The sequence below is a fragment of the Aulostomus chinensis genome, chromosome 5 (genome assembly GCF_037954235.1).
Source record: "Aulostomus chinensis isolate RoL2024-O1b breed Wild chromosome 5, RoL_Achi_v1.0, whole genome shotgun sequence".
Taxonomy (NCBI): Eukaryota; Metazoa; Chordata; class Actinopteri; order Syngnathiformes; family Aulostomidae; genus Aulostomus; species Aulostomus chinensis.
This window is the reverse complement of record NC_141324.1, coordinates 25,587,460-25,602,183: the sequence shown is the minus strand read 5'-3', so window position 1 is coordinate 25,602,183 and position 14,724 is coordinate 25,587,460. Positions and strand designations below refer to the sequence as shown.

The following is a 14,724-nucleotide window of genomic DNA, read 5'->3' as shown; positions in this document are numbered from 1 at the left end:
CATGCCACTATTCAGGCTCCTGCTATGGAAGTATGGATTTTGAACAGACAAGCCAAGTCAGGGGAACAAATTAAGAAATCATATTTGGTACACCCTGTAACTCAGTTAGACAGCTTTTCTGTTGATGTGATCTTAACAGCAGTCAGACGGAAATGAAAACATTGGCTTCCACATAGACTATGTATTGAACGGATAAACCTTGCTGCTCTAAAATATTGAGCTTATGTGGAAGAGCCCGTTTTGTCTCCAGTGCCCAGTAGGGGCAAGTGCACAAAGACGTCTGGTTATGCACTACACCTCAATGTAATTACATTTTTCAAAACAAGGTTATATACTCGCAGGCCAGTGTTAAGCCTTCTTCAGTGCAGTGATATGGATTTTTTTTTTTTCCGATCATCTTCCTGTTATGTGTATAATTTATGTTAAGGCAGAGTAAAGTTTTGCATGACTAGCTTAGTTGCTAGTGTCCACGTCCACCATATAAAAATGGATACCTTGTTGCAGAAAACCAAGATGGTGACGGCCAAAAGACCAAACTCGAGGCTTTGGCGGGAGCCTGCAAAACAATGGTTGAAGCCACCAATGCTTTGGCCGGGCCGAAACTGTCTCTGGCTCCATGCAGAAGTAGAAGGTTTGCAGGAGTACATGCACCCCCACTCTTTAAGAGTTAGGTGTCTTCTCCACTTCTCAAGTCAGGACTTGCAGCATTGACAGAGCACACGGGCCACTTATAGATTATTTTTAATTCAGTGTGCATTTATGACGTTTCAACATCCCAACGCATCTTCTTAAGAGCATCAAAAATTTGCTTTGTTTTGGGCAAAAGTAGTGCCAGATGACTCCTCCACATAATTCTGTTAGTTAAGCGTAATTCTGTCATTGTTAACAGAGGCCAAAGGGCAGATTTTAAAAGAGGACATTTCCTCTGATTTCATTTTTTCATGCTGTCACAGCCAGACAGTTTTATTTTTGTGATCCTGTTCTCAAAACCACTTCCTTAACTTTCCTCAACAGACTAGCCTGTTCAGTATTATCCATTATAATTTGTTTACCTGCAGTTAGCATCCCGTCATGGGGATCCAAATGCATAAGTTTCAAATCATTAGCTCCCTCTTAAGTATTTCATTTTAATACTAGGGCCCCAGGGAGAGACAATAAGCATAGAGAGAAAAGAGATTACAGGTTAGAGAGGAAGCTTTGAATAATTCCTCTTTTGGGCCATTGTGTTTCCTTTATACTAACATTGTCCAGAGCTTCAGTTGGGCTTTATTATGAGGTTTTCTACACAGATAGGCTTTTCCAGTGAAATTCGCTGTCATATAGCTGCTGTATATTTTATTCAAAAGACCAAATGTGGTTTACTTTTGCAAGACTGATGCCACACAATGACACAACTTGTCATCATGTACTGAAACAGCACAAAAGTGGATGAGAGCTGTCACTGCCAATTTCAGGCTGTAAGCTAAAAAAAAAAAAAAAAAGTAGCTCTCTCTGTGCCTCCACTGTTGACTAGGAGTACTTCTAGCAATGCCAAGGTGAGCTTACTAGGTAAATGTATTATTCTGGTACAGGATGTCAGGATGGATTTTTATAATTCTAAACTAGGAATCAATAGCATATCTGCCATTCACAAGTAGTATGTTCTTGTTCTATTTTAGGTTGCTGCTTGGCCTGTTGTGAACCTCTTTACTCTCTTCCAGCCTCCTCTCTGTCCTCGCTACCTACAGCGCGTTCTATTAAAATCTTTATGGTCCATGTTTTTTTCCTTGTTTTTCAAGATTCCCTGTCCTCTGTGTTTGCATTTATACTAAAGCAATTACTTTTGCAAATTTTCAGAGAACCAGATCCCCCATGGCTTCCCCGCCATAGATATGGGGCCCCAGTTGAAGGTGGTGGAACGCACCAGAACCGCCACCATGCTGTGTGCGGCGAGCGGAAACCCAGACCCGGAGATATCCTGGTTCAAGGACATGCTTCCCGTGGACATCAACAGCAGCAACGGGCGCATTAAACAGCTTCGTTCAGGTACAATTTGATTTGAATTTTTAGGGATGTATACATAATTTGAATATAGCAAAGGCGAATTTGACATGAAACAGCAACAGATGTAAATGAAAACAGACAAGATGACGACGTAGAAACACAAAGGACCTTGTCTCGTATGATGTATTTGCTTTCATCCCAAAGAACATGAAAATTTTAGTCAGCTTATCATTGCCACTTTGATTAGTTGGTTAAGAGTTCTTAGAGGATTGTATTCCCTACAACAGAACCCTCACTAAGCAACAAAGAAGTCATTTGTGTATTCTTTGATAGTGATGTATGGGTTTGTAGCATTTCAAAGCGAAGAAAGAGAATTTCACATGATTTAAATAATCCTTCATCCCATTTCAAACATGTAGCTGGGTCGCAATGAAGGCAGCAGATGACATATTAGCTGGGATTCACAAAAAGTCAGTGAGGTGCTCTTGGGACACATCAGCAGTCTACTTACCTGCATGAGATGAAAAAAAGGTGTAAAAATGGATGACTTTCACCAGAAAAAGCGAGGTTGTACCCTCTCTAAGGGTGTTTTCACATATTCCTTGTAGTTCTGTTGAATCAATCCTCTTCAGTCTCACTGAAGTAGTTTTAGTGCCTTATATGCTACAAAAGAACTACAGCAAAGTGTGATTATGTGAGAACCTGAAGCAGGGGGAGAATTTTACATTAGTCCAGAACACAGGACATCCCTCCTCTCTTCACTGCCCAGACACATCTGACCAATTAACGTTCCTACTTTCTTGGTTTGTTGTAATGCTTTGATTTTTCTCTCAGTGAAAACAAACCCAAGCAGGAGGAAAACGCTCTTGCTTTAAGTTTACAACCTAATCGACCAATTCAGAACCAACAAAATGTGAAAAATCCCCTCAGAGATTGTTAAGCGAGGTTTCTCATTATAGATCCAAGCCACCCAAGGAAAAGCTTGTCCAGTTGATGCTAAGAATGGGTCACTGGAGCACTTGGACCGTTCACATATGCATAACCCAAATTAGATGCGGGTTTGTAGACACTAACACTTCTACGTTATAGTGTTGTAATAACAAGGATAAAACTGTGCTCTTTTTTTTCGTTTTTTTTTTTAACTTACGGCAGGAAACTTTTAATTAGTTTTCTTTCTCGCGTATTGTGAGGGAGTGCCTGGAAATGTGCTGATATGTGTTGCCCTCAGACTAACAATTCTTTTTATCCACCATCCTTTTCTTGACATCTGCTGCAATATCAGGATTTACATTACTGCGTACGACCTGAAATGAGGACAGTGTTGCAATGACAAAAAAAAAAAAAAAAATTAATTTTCCTGCCATAGTTTTACAGAGAAGGCAGCCCTGTAGCAGATCCAGTTCCTGTTATTACATCACACTCACTCGTTTTTTTTTCAGTCAGCACACAGACACGTTAGGTCTATTTTCCCACACCATCCAAACCATTCATCCTATAGAGATACTAACTTCTTACTTCTAATACCTCTGACCTGAATACTTTGTGCTGTGCATCACTCTATTTACTGTGTTTGACTGCCATTCATATCTCTTGTCCATTTTACTAACTGCTGTCTGTACAAATAGATGGGAGTTATTAGAGACCATGACAAAAAAAAAAACTGCTAAAATTACCGATTATTTTAATGGGAAGTAAAGACAGATGTGGCTGCAGCTGTAGTCTGCAAGTAGCAAGTTGTTTTAAATACCTTTCCTTTGCAGACGAACTTGCACATTCTGATATTATACTTGCTTCATTGCATTAAGTACACTTGAACTTTGTCACATTGCATTTAAGTGGATTATACTCTGTATTAGTTTTCTGGTTTTTTTTTTTGTTTGTTTTTTTAATCTGTGGCCTGTCAGAAGCCATGTTTTTCTCCCACTGTTTTAAGTGGATTACTAACTAATCTCTCAACCCTGTTTGCATCAAAATTACTCCCACCTAGGTGGTACACCAATTAGAGGTAAGGATGATAAATTAAGTGTGTTGGAAACCATCACCTCTTTTCCATCCTCTCACACTCACGTCTGACCGCCACATCCACCCCACCGCCCCAGACGCCACATCTCCAGGTTCATCAACACTGTTAGAGCCGAATCCCCGTCTTCTCCTGTCGTCTCCACCTGTCGTCTCCTCCTACCGCTTGTTTAGCTCATGGTCTGTCTGGTGTGTCTACTCATTACAAACAAACATTCACAGACCTTGTTGTCAGGAAGATGGAAATGCTGACCCAAGTGCAAGTTGTTTTTAGGAAAAATATGTTGTTTTAAAGACTCCTCCCACACTCCCAGCAATAAACCACATTTTTGAACATGCACACATTAACGCATAAACAAACATCTTTCAACGGAAGAGTCTCCTCTGACTATTCAGCAAAAAGGGATGAGGAGTTGCATTCTAAACTGAAGGTCAACGCCACCACAAGATGGTCTTACCTGCCTCCTTTATGCAGCCTCAAAGTAAATGGAAGTGGATGCATTTGCATACAGCACTGCCACCCAGCATGGGAACTGGCTGCCTTGTAGAGATGGTTAAGATGGAGGCTTAAATCCGGTTTTTATGTAAATCACCTGCTTTTCCTCCCCGAGTGCAAGCGTGACTTCCTTTAAACAACAGTGAGTTAAATAGTTGACGTCTGGAGCCAAGCTGAATACATCTGCAGCCTGCAGAAGTTCCAGCTGTTTGTTTTGCTCTCTGGCTCCTAATGCAAACCATACTCAATTAGATTTTTAACTCTTTCGGAGTTAAGGCTGACTCAGAGCAGCCTCTGTGCACCTCATTTCATTTCTGCTCTGGAAAACAGTGAACTGACCTTGTTGAGGAACCACAAGTGTTTGAGGAGTTGGACGTAATTGAAGGGGTTTAGTGTTGCAGGTCTGACACCTGCCATAGATGTAACCTCCTGCATATCTGTAGTACCTGCTCTGTTTTCTCCCGTGGGAGAGTGGGCAGATTGACAGATTGGTGACACCAGCATTAGTATGCTGGTGCATGTCAGTGCTGAATCAGACAGAAATGAGCTCAGTGTTCAGGGCAAACACCTTGGAAAGATGTGTTGTCATGAGATCTGTGGTGGTATTATCACATGTCACCGCCCCGCCCTGTTTTGCTTCACTTTTTTGGTCTCGCCTTGTTGCATTCATCTCATACTGCATGATGTGAACAAAAAAATGTATCCTGAGATCATCTTATGCTAAGTATTTCTGTTATTTTCAAACGGCATCGTGGCTGGCTGACTTAATGCTAGTACCATGCTGTTTCGAAGATATGATAACTGTTACCATCCACTTGTCACGTACATATATATTTATAAACTGCTGTAAGAAATAGATTTATTTCATACATTTTTCAGTCAAGGGATGCAGGTAAGTTTGCCGTTGCTGGTCTGTTTTGAATTTGTCATGCTACAACTCCTCCGATCTCTCAGCCATCTGGAATTAGATCACGATGACTAAATGAAGCTTAGGATCATGTGGTGTCAACATGACCGCGCCATGACAGGTCTCCCAGGCTTTCATGCTTTGTTAGAAACAACATGCTAGCTCCTGTGTAATGATGGCAGCTACTAGGGAAAACTAATCTAAGCCATCTGTCTGAGGAGTGCTTCCCTGGAGGGTTTTGGTGAGACATGGTCATCCTAAAATACCCAGTTATACTTAATTTGTCCAAAACTCATAAACTGGCATGACTACCACTCTTCTTGAGTTGAACTTGAACTATAAATAGTGTCTTTTGCTAAAACTGTATAAAACGCTGCACATTTATGACATTAAGATTGATATTACACTCATTCTGCTACCTTTATAGTGGTATTACTGCAAGAAAGATTCAAGCATATATCTGTGTGAGAACAATATTCCTGCAAGACACAAACATTTTGTTGGATGTATCAGTGTATCCATTAGCATGAGGCTCAATCATGATGGCTGCAGCCTGTTAATCAGACAATTCACTGACCCTGCTCTTGTTCTCACTACAGCTAGCTTAATAGTTTCCTTGAACTCACACAGACAGCAAAATGGAAAACTGCATCCTATTCTTTCAAGAACAATTAATTATGTATGAACTGGGTTATTCTAGTTCTCTATACCTTCTCTAGCAAGTCACTATACAGATTTGTGCTGTGCATTCACGCCAAGTTACTTGTCCTGCTGCACAACTAATGATATTAATCTCCTACACAGGAGCTCTGCAAATTGAGAACAGCGAGGAGTCAGACCAGGGGAAATATGAATGTGTTGCCATGAACAGTGCTGGGACCCGTTACTCTGCTCCTGCCAATCTCTACGTACGAGGTAAAGCCAAATGTCTGTCTCACTTCTTAAATAATCTATCTCTCCTTATGTCTCAAGCATTCAGCAACCACAAATGTAACCCCTCAGCTTCGAAAAGTTGTTCACTCATCAGCGATCATTCATCTTTCTCCCCTTAATTGTTGTGTAATTTGTAATTACCATATTTATACCTCTATTTCTATCTCCATTTATACCTCTATTTCTGTCTCCATCTCTTGTTCAACCAATTCTCTCACCATTATCCTTGCCGTGCCGTTCCTCCCATACCAATGAGCTGAACGAACCTCAACCTCCTGTTTGGCTGTGAACACAACCAGGTGCAGCCTCTGTGAAAACAGCTGCATTGAAACCATTTCCTCTGCTGGCAGTGAAAGCCATGCCAAGCCTTCTTACTTCTTTGTTTTGACTGTATCGGAAAAGCTCCATTATCTCTACCCTTACCCCCAAAACCCCCACCCCTTCCCGCACAACCTCAAGCTCCTAAAGGCATGGTGGGATCTGGAGTTTCAGGGTGTGTTTTTGATCTGGTGTCTCAGTGAGTAGACTAATGTAGGGCAAGGGCAGCATTGGGCCCATTCTGGAAAGAGCTGGTATGGGGGAGGGAGTAGTGTAGGTCAGCCCCTGTAGATAACACCACCATGTCTGATGTACATGAAACAGAATAGCTGCTCCAGTTGTTAGTGTGGGTGGAAAAGGGAGGGAGGGAAGGAGGGAGTAAAAGTGTCAGGGTAAGAAAGAGACATGCTTGGCTATCACTTCATAATTTTGTTCAAAGCACACACAGTGGTGTAGCATACAAGCCATTTTTTTTACTTGTAAGTATTTCCACTCTCTGTTTTCCCATTTATCATAATAAAATAAGTAAATTATCTAGTGTCTCTCTTTTTCCCCTGACACATCAGTTTCGAGCTATTGCAAAAGAAATGGAAAACTGAATTAAGAATGCTGCAGAAACACATTTCTGTCTCACCAGGATGTGCAGCTGAGCATCAGCCTTTTTCCTACAGCAAGTATAAAAGTGTATTTGCTACAGACAAACCTCCTCATAGATCAGTGGAACTAGTGGCAAAATCATCCTCAGGGACTCTAGCAGCGTCAAAGTCACAGATGAAACACCGAGGGCTCCAGAAGGTTTAGATCTTCTATCATGACAGGGTGAGGTAGCTGGCCAAACTGCAAATGTAGGGAAAGGATGTACTTCTCATCTATTAATCAGGGCATGTCTGTCACAGGTGCAGACATGGCCCTTTTTCCCCCTCTCAGAGGTAATTACAGTAGTTGTGTTGCATGGCGCCAGCAAGGCCCCCTAGGCCCAGCAAGTCTGTAACACCACCCAGGTAGCTGTCAACCCGTTGGCCCCATCACCAACTTTTCCACCAGCTTCCCCACACCAGCAGAGAGATAGAAATCAAACAGACCGTAACCTTTTAAAAGTCTGGGATGGAGAACAAAGGCTCTAGACGTGTTTTCAGTCTGTCTTTGTTACCACAGCAAGAATGAGGTGATGAGACCCAGGGCTGTGCTATCGCCTGGCTGTTTGATTGGGTCCTAAACACGAGGGATTCGACACAAGTGTCCTTTGACATACATGTCTCCTTATTCTTGTGTCGTAAATTATTATTCTGAGACACCGTTGGGGAGATTTAGGGGTTTTCCATGCCTGTTCTCAAATGATACAAGCTTTGAAAGCAAACAGGTTGTTGAAAAACCATTTTACACTTTTGATGTGTAGCAACAGACTATAAAAATGATTGATTACAATCTTTTTGCGATATCAGAGGGACACTTAAAAACAAACAAGTGAAAATATGGCCGAATGATATCAAAATTGACTGTTGAAATGAACTGTTCTACAGTGTTGATGTGTAGCAACATACTATAAAAATGATTCATTCAAATCCAGTTGCAGTATCAAAGAGACACTTTTGTTAAAGGCCTCTGAAAACACAGCAGAATAATATCAAAACAATTGCTGTCGAAATTAACTGTTTTTCATTATTCCCCTTTTCCTTTTATGTCCAATCAAACTATCTTTTGCTGGATAAATTTGGCACCTTCTTAAAAACTACTCACTGAGCAGAAGCCCTTTATTTGTCTCCTTGAAATGTTGATAAAGTTGTCACTGCTTAAAATTGTCATATAAAAAATGCGAAAGAATTGTGGTACTGTTCTGTATCAAGGTCTAACACCTGCCCGCGCACACACACACACACACACACACACCCTTTCCTACCAGTAGAAAGTGAGTATGTGTTTTTTCCACTCAACATTGCTACCTAATCCAGTGCCTGGTTGAGGTTACACTGCCAGTGACACCGACACCACCCTTGCCTTGACATTATAGAACCACCAGAGAATGATGTCCTCATATTTCTGTGTGGGGGCGTGGAGAGTGGGGTGGCTCATGGATTGCACCTTTTTTTGCTTCCTGTATTCCTATTTATTTATGTCCACTTCTCATCCATTAAGAGCGTGTACATTTTTGTAGGTGCAAAGGTGTGTGTGCACCTTGTTTGCCGCGGGTCGCTTTCGCTGACCCTCCTCTAGAGGAGGACTCCATCAACGTGGGTGGAATCACAAGCGTCCTGTGATTGTGTATGAACACTCATTTGTCATGTGCTTATCCCACAATGGAGGAGCTTCTGTCTGCTGGCACGCCTTCATATATCCATGTGACATGCCAATATGTCAGAGAGGATGAAGTGCTGCAGCTGGGCTTTTCCTTTACCAAAATATGTTCACGCTGTCTGTGTGTCAGGAAGGGAAGCACACAAAGTGATCCATTCAGGCCATTATAATGATGAAAAAGAAGGCAAACAGCAGTGCTTCTAGTGTCCTCTAGACCCACAAGTGTCTTTTTGAGGGGAGCATGTGATTTAAATCCTATTGGTGTTGCAATTGGAAAACTGTGTATCCTTCATGCTTGACAGATATAGTCTGGGTTTATTGGAATATGTCATATTTTGTAAAACATGCTTACTCAAAGCGACTTTGATGAGTCTTGTCACTGTGAGGTTGCTAGGCAACCAGCAGATGCCTGAGGAAGTTCCTGCTCTTAATAAGCAATATCTTAAATGATGTTTCGTGGTACAGTAAGTATGATGTCAAATTAATTATCAAAACATATCTTAGTTAGTTTTTAGTAATAAATTATTTGGTTTTATAAAACTAGACACAGAATTGTTTTAAAAACCAATGAAATAAAGTGAGCGCCCCTTCCTGATGCCTGTATTCATTACTATGCCTTTCTGTGCCATACCACTTACTTCCGCTGCCTACCAAAACACTGTTCTGTTTCACTGTAATGTCTTCCTCTCCAATTTGTATCTCTTCATTCCATTGCTCACCCCCATCAAATCACTTCATCTACAAAACAGATCAGCGTGAAGGTTGGTCATTTTCACTTTGAACCCTCCCACCTATTCATTTGATGCTGATTTTAGGAGACGTCAACCATCCTTTCCAGCCCTCCTGATGAAGAAGCTGCAATACTGTCCCTGAAAGTTATTAGCTGTCCCTAATCTAACTCAGTGTAAATGTAGTGTTGTCTCCTTGTTTGCATGGATCCCTGAATAATTCCTGCATGTTTCTTAGTTTCACTCATCAGAAACATTCAGTTAACCTTGCCAGGAAGCTTGTTAGTATCTGTTTTGTTGTTCCTCTCAACCCCACCCATATTGTCACTGTCAATCACCAGCACCTGAAACTATAGCTGCTTTCACCCTCAGACTTTCCATCTGTCTCTGTTAGCCCAAGGGTGTGTGATGGATTACTCCGGTATTCAGGTGGCAACTGGACCTGTCAGGTATTTAGGCGGTAACACCTGTGCTCCTCCAAAGAGGTACATGGGTATCAGAAGTGACAAACCCATTCTCAGGGGATTACGTCTGTTCTACTGTCGAGATCATCCTCAACTGAATGATAACTGAGGGGTGTGATGTTACCGTCATGAAAAGACAGACGTCCTTTCTTGCTCTCTATATTGCAAGTGGTATAAGTAATGGATTTCACGTCTCAACGTCCATGAGCCATACATTTACAGAAATGAACAGCATCTTGAAAAACACCACCTCACAAAACCTATCAAATATTTACGAATGAGCTGGCATTGTGTTGACAGAGGCGATGATCAGCCATCATGGTAGCCCAGCTCTGCTGCCAGGAAGCCTTGGAGCCCACCAGACTCTGTGCCAGTTTGCAAAGATATTGATTGACTGAACAGGTTCTGCTATCCTTGGGCACTTTGTCAAGGCAGTTAAATTTATAGGTATCCAGCACGCAGGCAAGCTGAGTGGAGACAGGGCTTATTTTGTGGTTTTGATAGAGTCCCGGAGCCCGTCTCCCCAAGCTGCTCTCAACAGGAGAGAGGCTTCTGGGGAATCGATAACAATTACCTGCCCTGTAGTCATTTTGTTCCACAGCACCTCTCCAAACTTAACCGCACGCCATGAATTATTCACAACATTAAGTGTTCAAAATACACAGGGCCCCATTGACTGACTGCTCTTAGCACTGTTTAGTCTATGGGATCATGAAAGAATAACAGATACTTTGAGTTTAATGGTCTTAAATTAGGCCCACTTCTCTTGGGGTCTCTCTTTTTCATAAGCATTTGTAAAAAAAAATCAAATGAATAAATAAATTGCTATTTTGAGGATGCCGCTGTTGTTTGACACCAGTTGCCACCATCATCACAAGAATACCAATCACACTTTTTCTTGAAATGCTCAAAAGAAAGTCTGTCATCCATTAGTCATTCTGGAAATCAGATGCACAGTCATTTAGATGAGAAATCTAGACAGAGTGTCCCCTTTATTACCTCCCTCCCACCCCGCCGAGTACTTGTGATCCCTTCCCATATCTTTCCTCAGCTCCCATGCATGCTTTGCTTGAGAATGTCGTCCTCGTCCTGTTCCCAGGCTGCTAACACTACTCAGCCTGTCCAGTCATTGCATGTAAAAATTAGCAGTGAACTTCAGAGAGCCGACATTATGGCTGATGTAAATCTTTGTAAACCTTTCCAGATTAGTATTAGATAGTCATCTTTACTTTGGCCTAAACCTTTGCTGACCTCTGTACTGTCTCCAGTCTTTAATCGATTTTTGTTTGCCACACACCCTTTGAAAGGACTAATCCCTTCAAAGACCTGCTGAAAAGTTGTGTTTTATCTGAGAAATTGTGTAAAACAAACTCCAAAGTCCATAATCATGCCCAGAACTTAGATATTACTGTTTTTCTGAGATATCGAGCCAAGTAGTTGCAACCTACGTGACTGTATCGATTAAAAATTAACAGTAGCACCTCAATTATTTTGGCAAAATTCAGATGAATATATACCAAGTTTCCCTTATTATAGTCAAGTCCAGAGAACCAGCCTTTCCCTGACTAGAACCTCAACAGGTGCTTTTGTGTTCTTCTATTTCACCTCATAATGAAGGGAATAATAAGCACGGCTGTGAGGACATTCTGGTTCAAATTAGATCAGGGAGGGAGGGGCGAAAGGTGGAGTAAAAGATGGCGAAGGGAGACTCGCATTTGAAAATCCATTTTCATGGAGACTCGTGCAATTACAGTCAAGGGTTTTTCTTTTGTTTTTTCTCCCCGAGATACAGAGATGTGGTAGTGCATTAGGCCAAACAAGCAGCATAAACTCTGCAGGGATACTCAAATGCTGCAGTGTTTGGAACATATACAACCAGCAGTAGTGTTGTTGCAATAATGGGTCTCGCTAGAGAGCTAAATGTTTGGCTTGGCTTCTTCTCTCCACAGTCAAAGGTAGAAAAGTCAGAGCTCCTCCTTCTCACGTTGAGCTCGTACTATGTAAATGTTCAGGATGTCATAAATTCCACAGGTCTGACACTGATGAATATACACATAGCACTGTCAAATTTGGTTTCCTTTACCATGCCAAGAGTTCTGGTTGCCAAAAACTTGCCAGAAAGAATTCGGAAGCATTTAAAAATGGCAGGCATTTCTTGTGTATCTTTATTTAGATGGAAAACAAGTCGTATGTAAATGCCGACTGCCTGTTTATACTGGGGCAGCTTTTCAGAATAGCATTGAGCCTCTGCATCGGTGTTTGCCTTGTCCCTGGCGACGTCAACGGCCCTTCTTGTCTCCATGGGAACCCCTTTTTAATGTCAGCCTATCTGCATATCAGAACTGCTCAAAGAGAGGGAGAAAGCGCGAGAAAGACAGACTGAGCAGAAGGAGCCAGGGAGAGGGAGCAGGAGGAGAATTCAAACAATGCCATCTCCACAGGGTCCCTCAATGATGCAACTCTCGCCACCATTTGACACTCTGACAAAAGAGGGCCAGTCATAGTCTCCGGCAAACTGGGCTATTTTTTGATTATATTCCCCTTTGTAGGCAAGGGGACAAAACACCCCCTCAAAGTTTTCTTGTGAATTTCCAGAGCCATTTTGTGACAGAGCGATTATTTCCATTGTGCTCAACTGCACGTTTGGACAAAAGCAATCAGCCCCCTATTCTGTTAGCTTTTCTGATTTAGCTTTTAGCCTTGTGGTACAGAATGGGATGTGATCATTTAGCAAATCACAAACAACTATGTTTTTTATCCTTGCATATCCAAGCTAATCACTTCTTTCTTTTTATTCATTCTGTTAGTGCGAAGAGTTCCGCCCAGATTTTCTATTCCACCCACTAACCAAGAGGTGATGCCCGGTGGCAGCGTCAACCTGACATGTGTGGCTGTGGGCTCACCGATGCCTTACGTCAAGTGGACGATGGGTGTAGAAGAGTTGACCAAAGAGGAGGAGATGCCCATGGGACGTAATGTGCTGGAAGTCACCAACATCCGTGAGTCTGCCAACTACACCTGTGTGGCCATCTCCTCTTTGGGCATGATTGACGCCACAGCTCAGGTCACTGTCAAAGGTGAGAGTGTATGTTGTTCATTACAATTATTGGGTAATTTATATTATTACAGGATAAACCACTTCTAAACGGCATCCAAATTGTTTTATGTTTAATGGCTGCCCCCGTACTGTCGCTGTTTGGATTTTTGGGGTTAGTTAACAACAACAAAAAAGGTCATGTTTCTTTTTGAAAGAGCGTCAAAGTCAGAGCTTGTGATTTTCTGCATCACAGTGTTTCTATCAGAAAGGGTCTACCCACCTGTGACTATGTAAAGGTGATGTTGCAGCCGCTCTTAGCAGTGTATTGATCACCCTTGCCAATCAACCAATCAATGCACAGAATGTCACCATCGTTTAGAGCGACCAAAGCTATTCAGACTCCCTTGTTCAAGGAAGCCATAATGAAGACCCTCTGTTCTGTTTGTGTGTGTCATTCACACTAAACTGCAACCACTTTCCTGCAATTTTCCTGAATGGTTGGTAATGGCCAGGACTGTTATGAAACACAAAGTTAGGATTGCAGTCTAGGTGCTGTATTCATTTAGGGATAATGGTGGCTTACAGCACTCCAAGGATTAGCTTATGAAACAATCATTTCAGAGTTATGAGATACAGAATGGAAAATAAGACCAATCATGTCTTTCTGAGACAGGAGCTTAGTTTTGGTGTATTGTCTACATTTTCAGAAATACGATATCGAGCGTGCCAGATGTTTACTTTTCTGAAATTGTGGAAAATTCCTAATAGTCCAGTTCTAATATCAAAGTGAATACTTGCTTCTTCAGCCTTGCCAAAGCCCCCCACCTCCCTCATTGTGACTGAGACCACAGCCACCAGCGTGACTCTCACTTGGGATTCTGGGAACCCCGAGCCTGTGTCGTACTACATGATCCAGTACAGAGCTAAGTCATCGGACAATGGCTTCCAAGAGGTGGAAGGTGTGGCCACCACTCGTTACAGCATTGGAGGACTTAGCCCCTACTCTGAATATGAGTTCCGTGTTATGGCTGTCAACAACATTGGCCGCGGGCCGCCTAGTGACCCTGTGGAGACACGCACAGGTGAACAGGCCCCTTCCTCACCACCTCTGCACGTGCAAGCACGCATGTTGAGTGCCAGCACAATGCTGGTCCAGTGGGAACCTCCTGAGGAACCCAATGGGCAAATCAGGGGTTATAGGGTTTACTACAGCTCTGACCTCACCGCTCCGCTCAGCGCCTGGCAGAAACACAACACAGATGACAGCAGCCTCACCACCATCTCTGGCTTGACTCCTGATATCACCTACAGTCTGAGGGTGCTAGGCTTCACCTCGGTGGGAGATGGTCCACCTTCTGACATCCTGCAAGTCAAAACCCAGCAGGGAGGTGAGCAGCAAACAACTGTCTGTCGATCTTTGTGTATGTTAAAGGGGATATTTCTCGTCATAGTTGTCATATATGTAGTGTTTCAACACCTGATTTCCATAATAAGCCAGCGGAAGTTCAAATTAATATGTAAAAGTAATTCCTGTGAGACAAAGAGCT

General features: G+C 42.3%; 1 protein-coding gene across 13 annotated transcripts in view; it reads left to right on the top strand.

The window, feature by feature from the left end:
- ptprfb (protein tyrosine phosphatase receptor type Fb) overlaps positions 1-14,724 on the top strand; it is a 172,001-nt gene that overhangs the window by 97,008 nt on the left and 60,269 nt on the right. For 7 of the 13 annotated variants that reach the window (XM_086204218.1, XM_086204216.1, XM_086204223.1 and 4 more), the window contains 5 exons: positions 1,837-2,025; positions 3,971-3,988; positions 6,210-6,320; positions 12,948-13,217; positions 13,984-14,565. In XM_086204218.1, coding sequence (XP_086060344.1) covers positions 1,837-2,025; positions 3,971-3,988; positions 6,210-6,320; positions 12,948-13,217; positions 13,984-14,565 — 1,170 coding nt within the window. The remainder of the gene's footprint in view (positions 1-1,836; positions 2,026-3,970; positions 3,989-6,209; positions 6,321-12,947; positions 13,218-13,983; positions 14,566-14,724) is intronic. The other 6 variants (XM_086204224.1, XM_086204222.1, XM_086204225.1 and 3 more) reach the window with 1 other exon arrangement.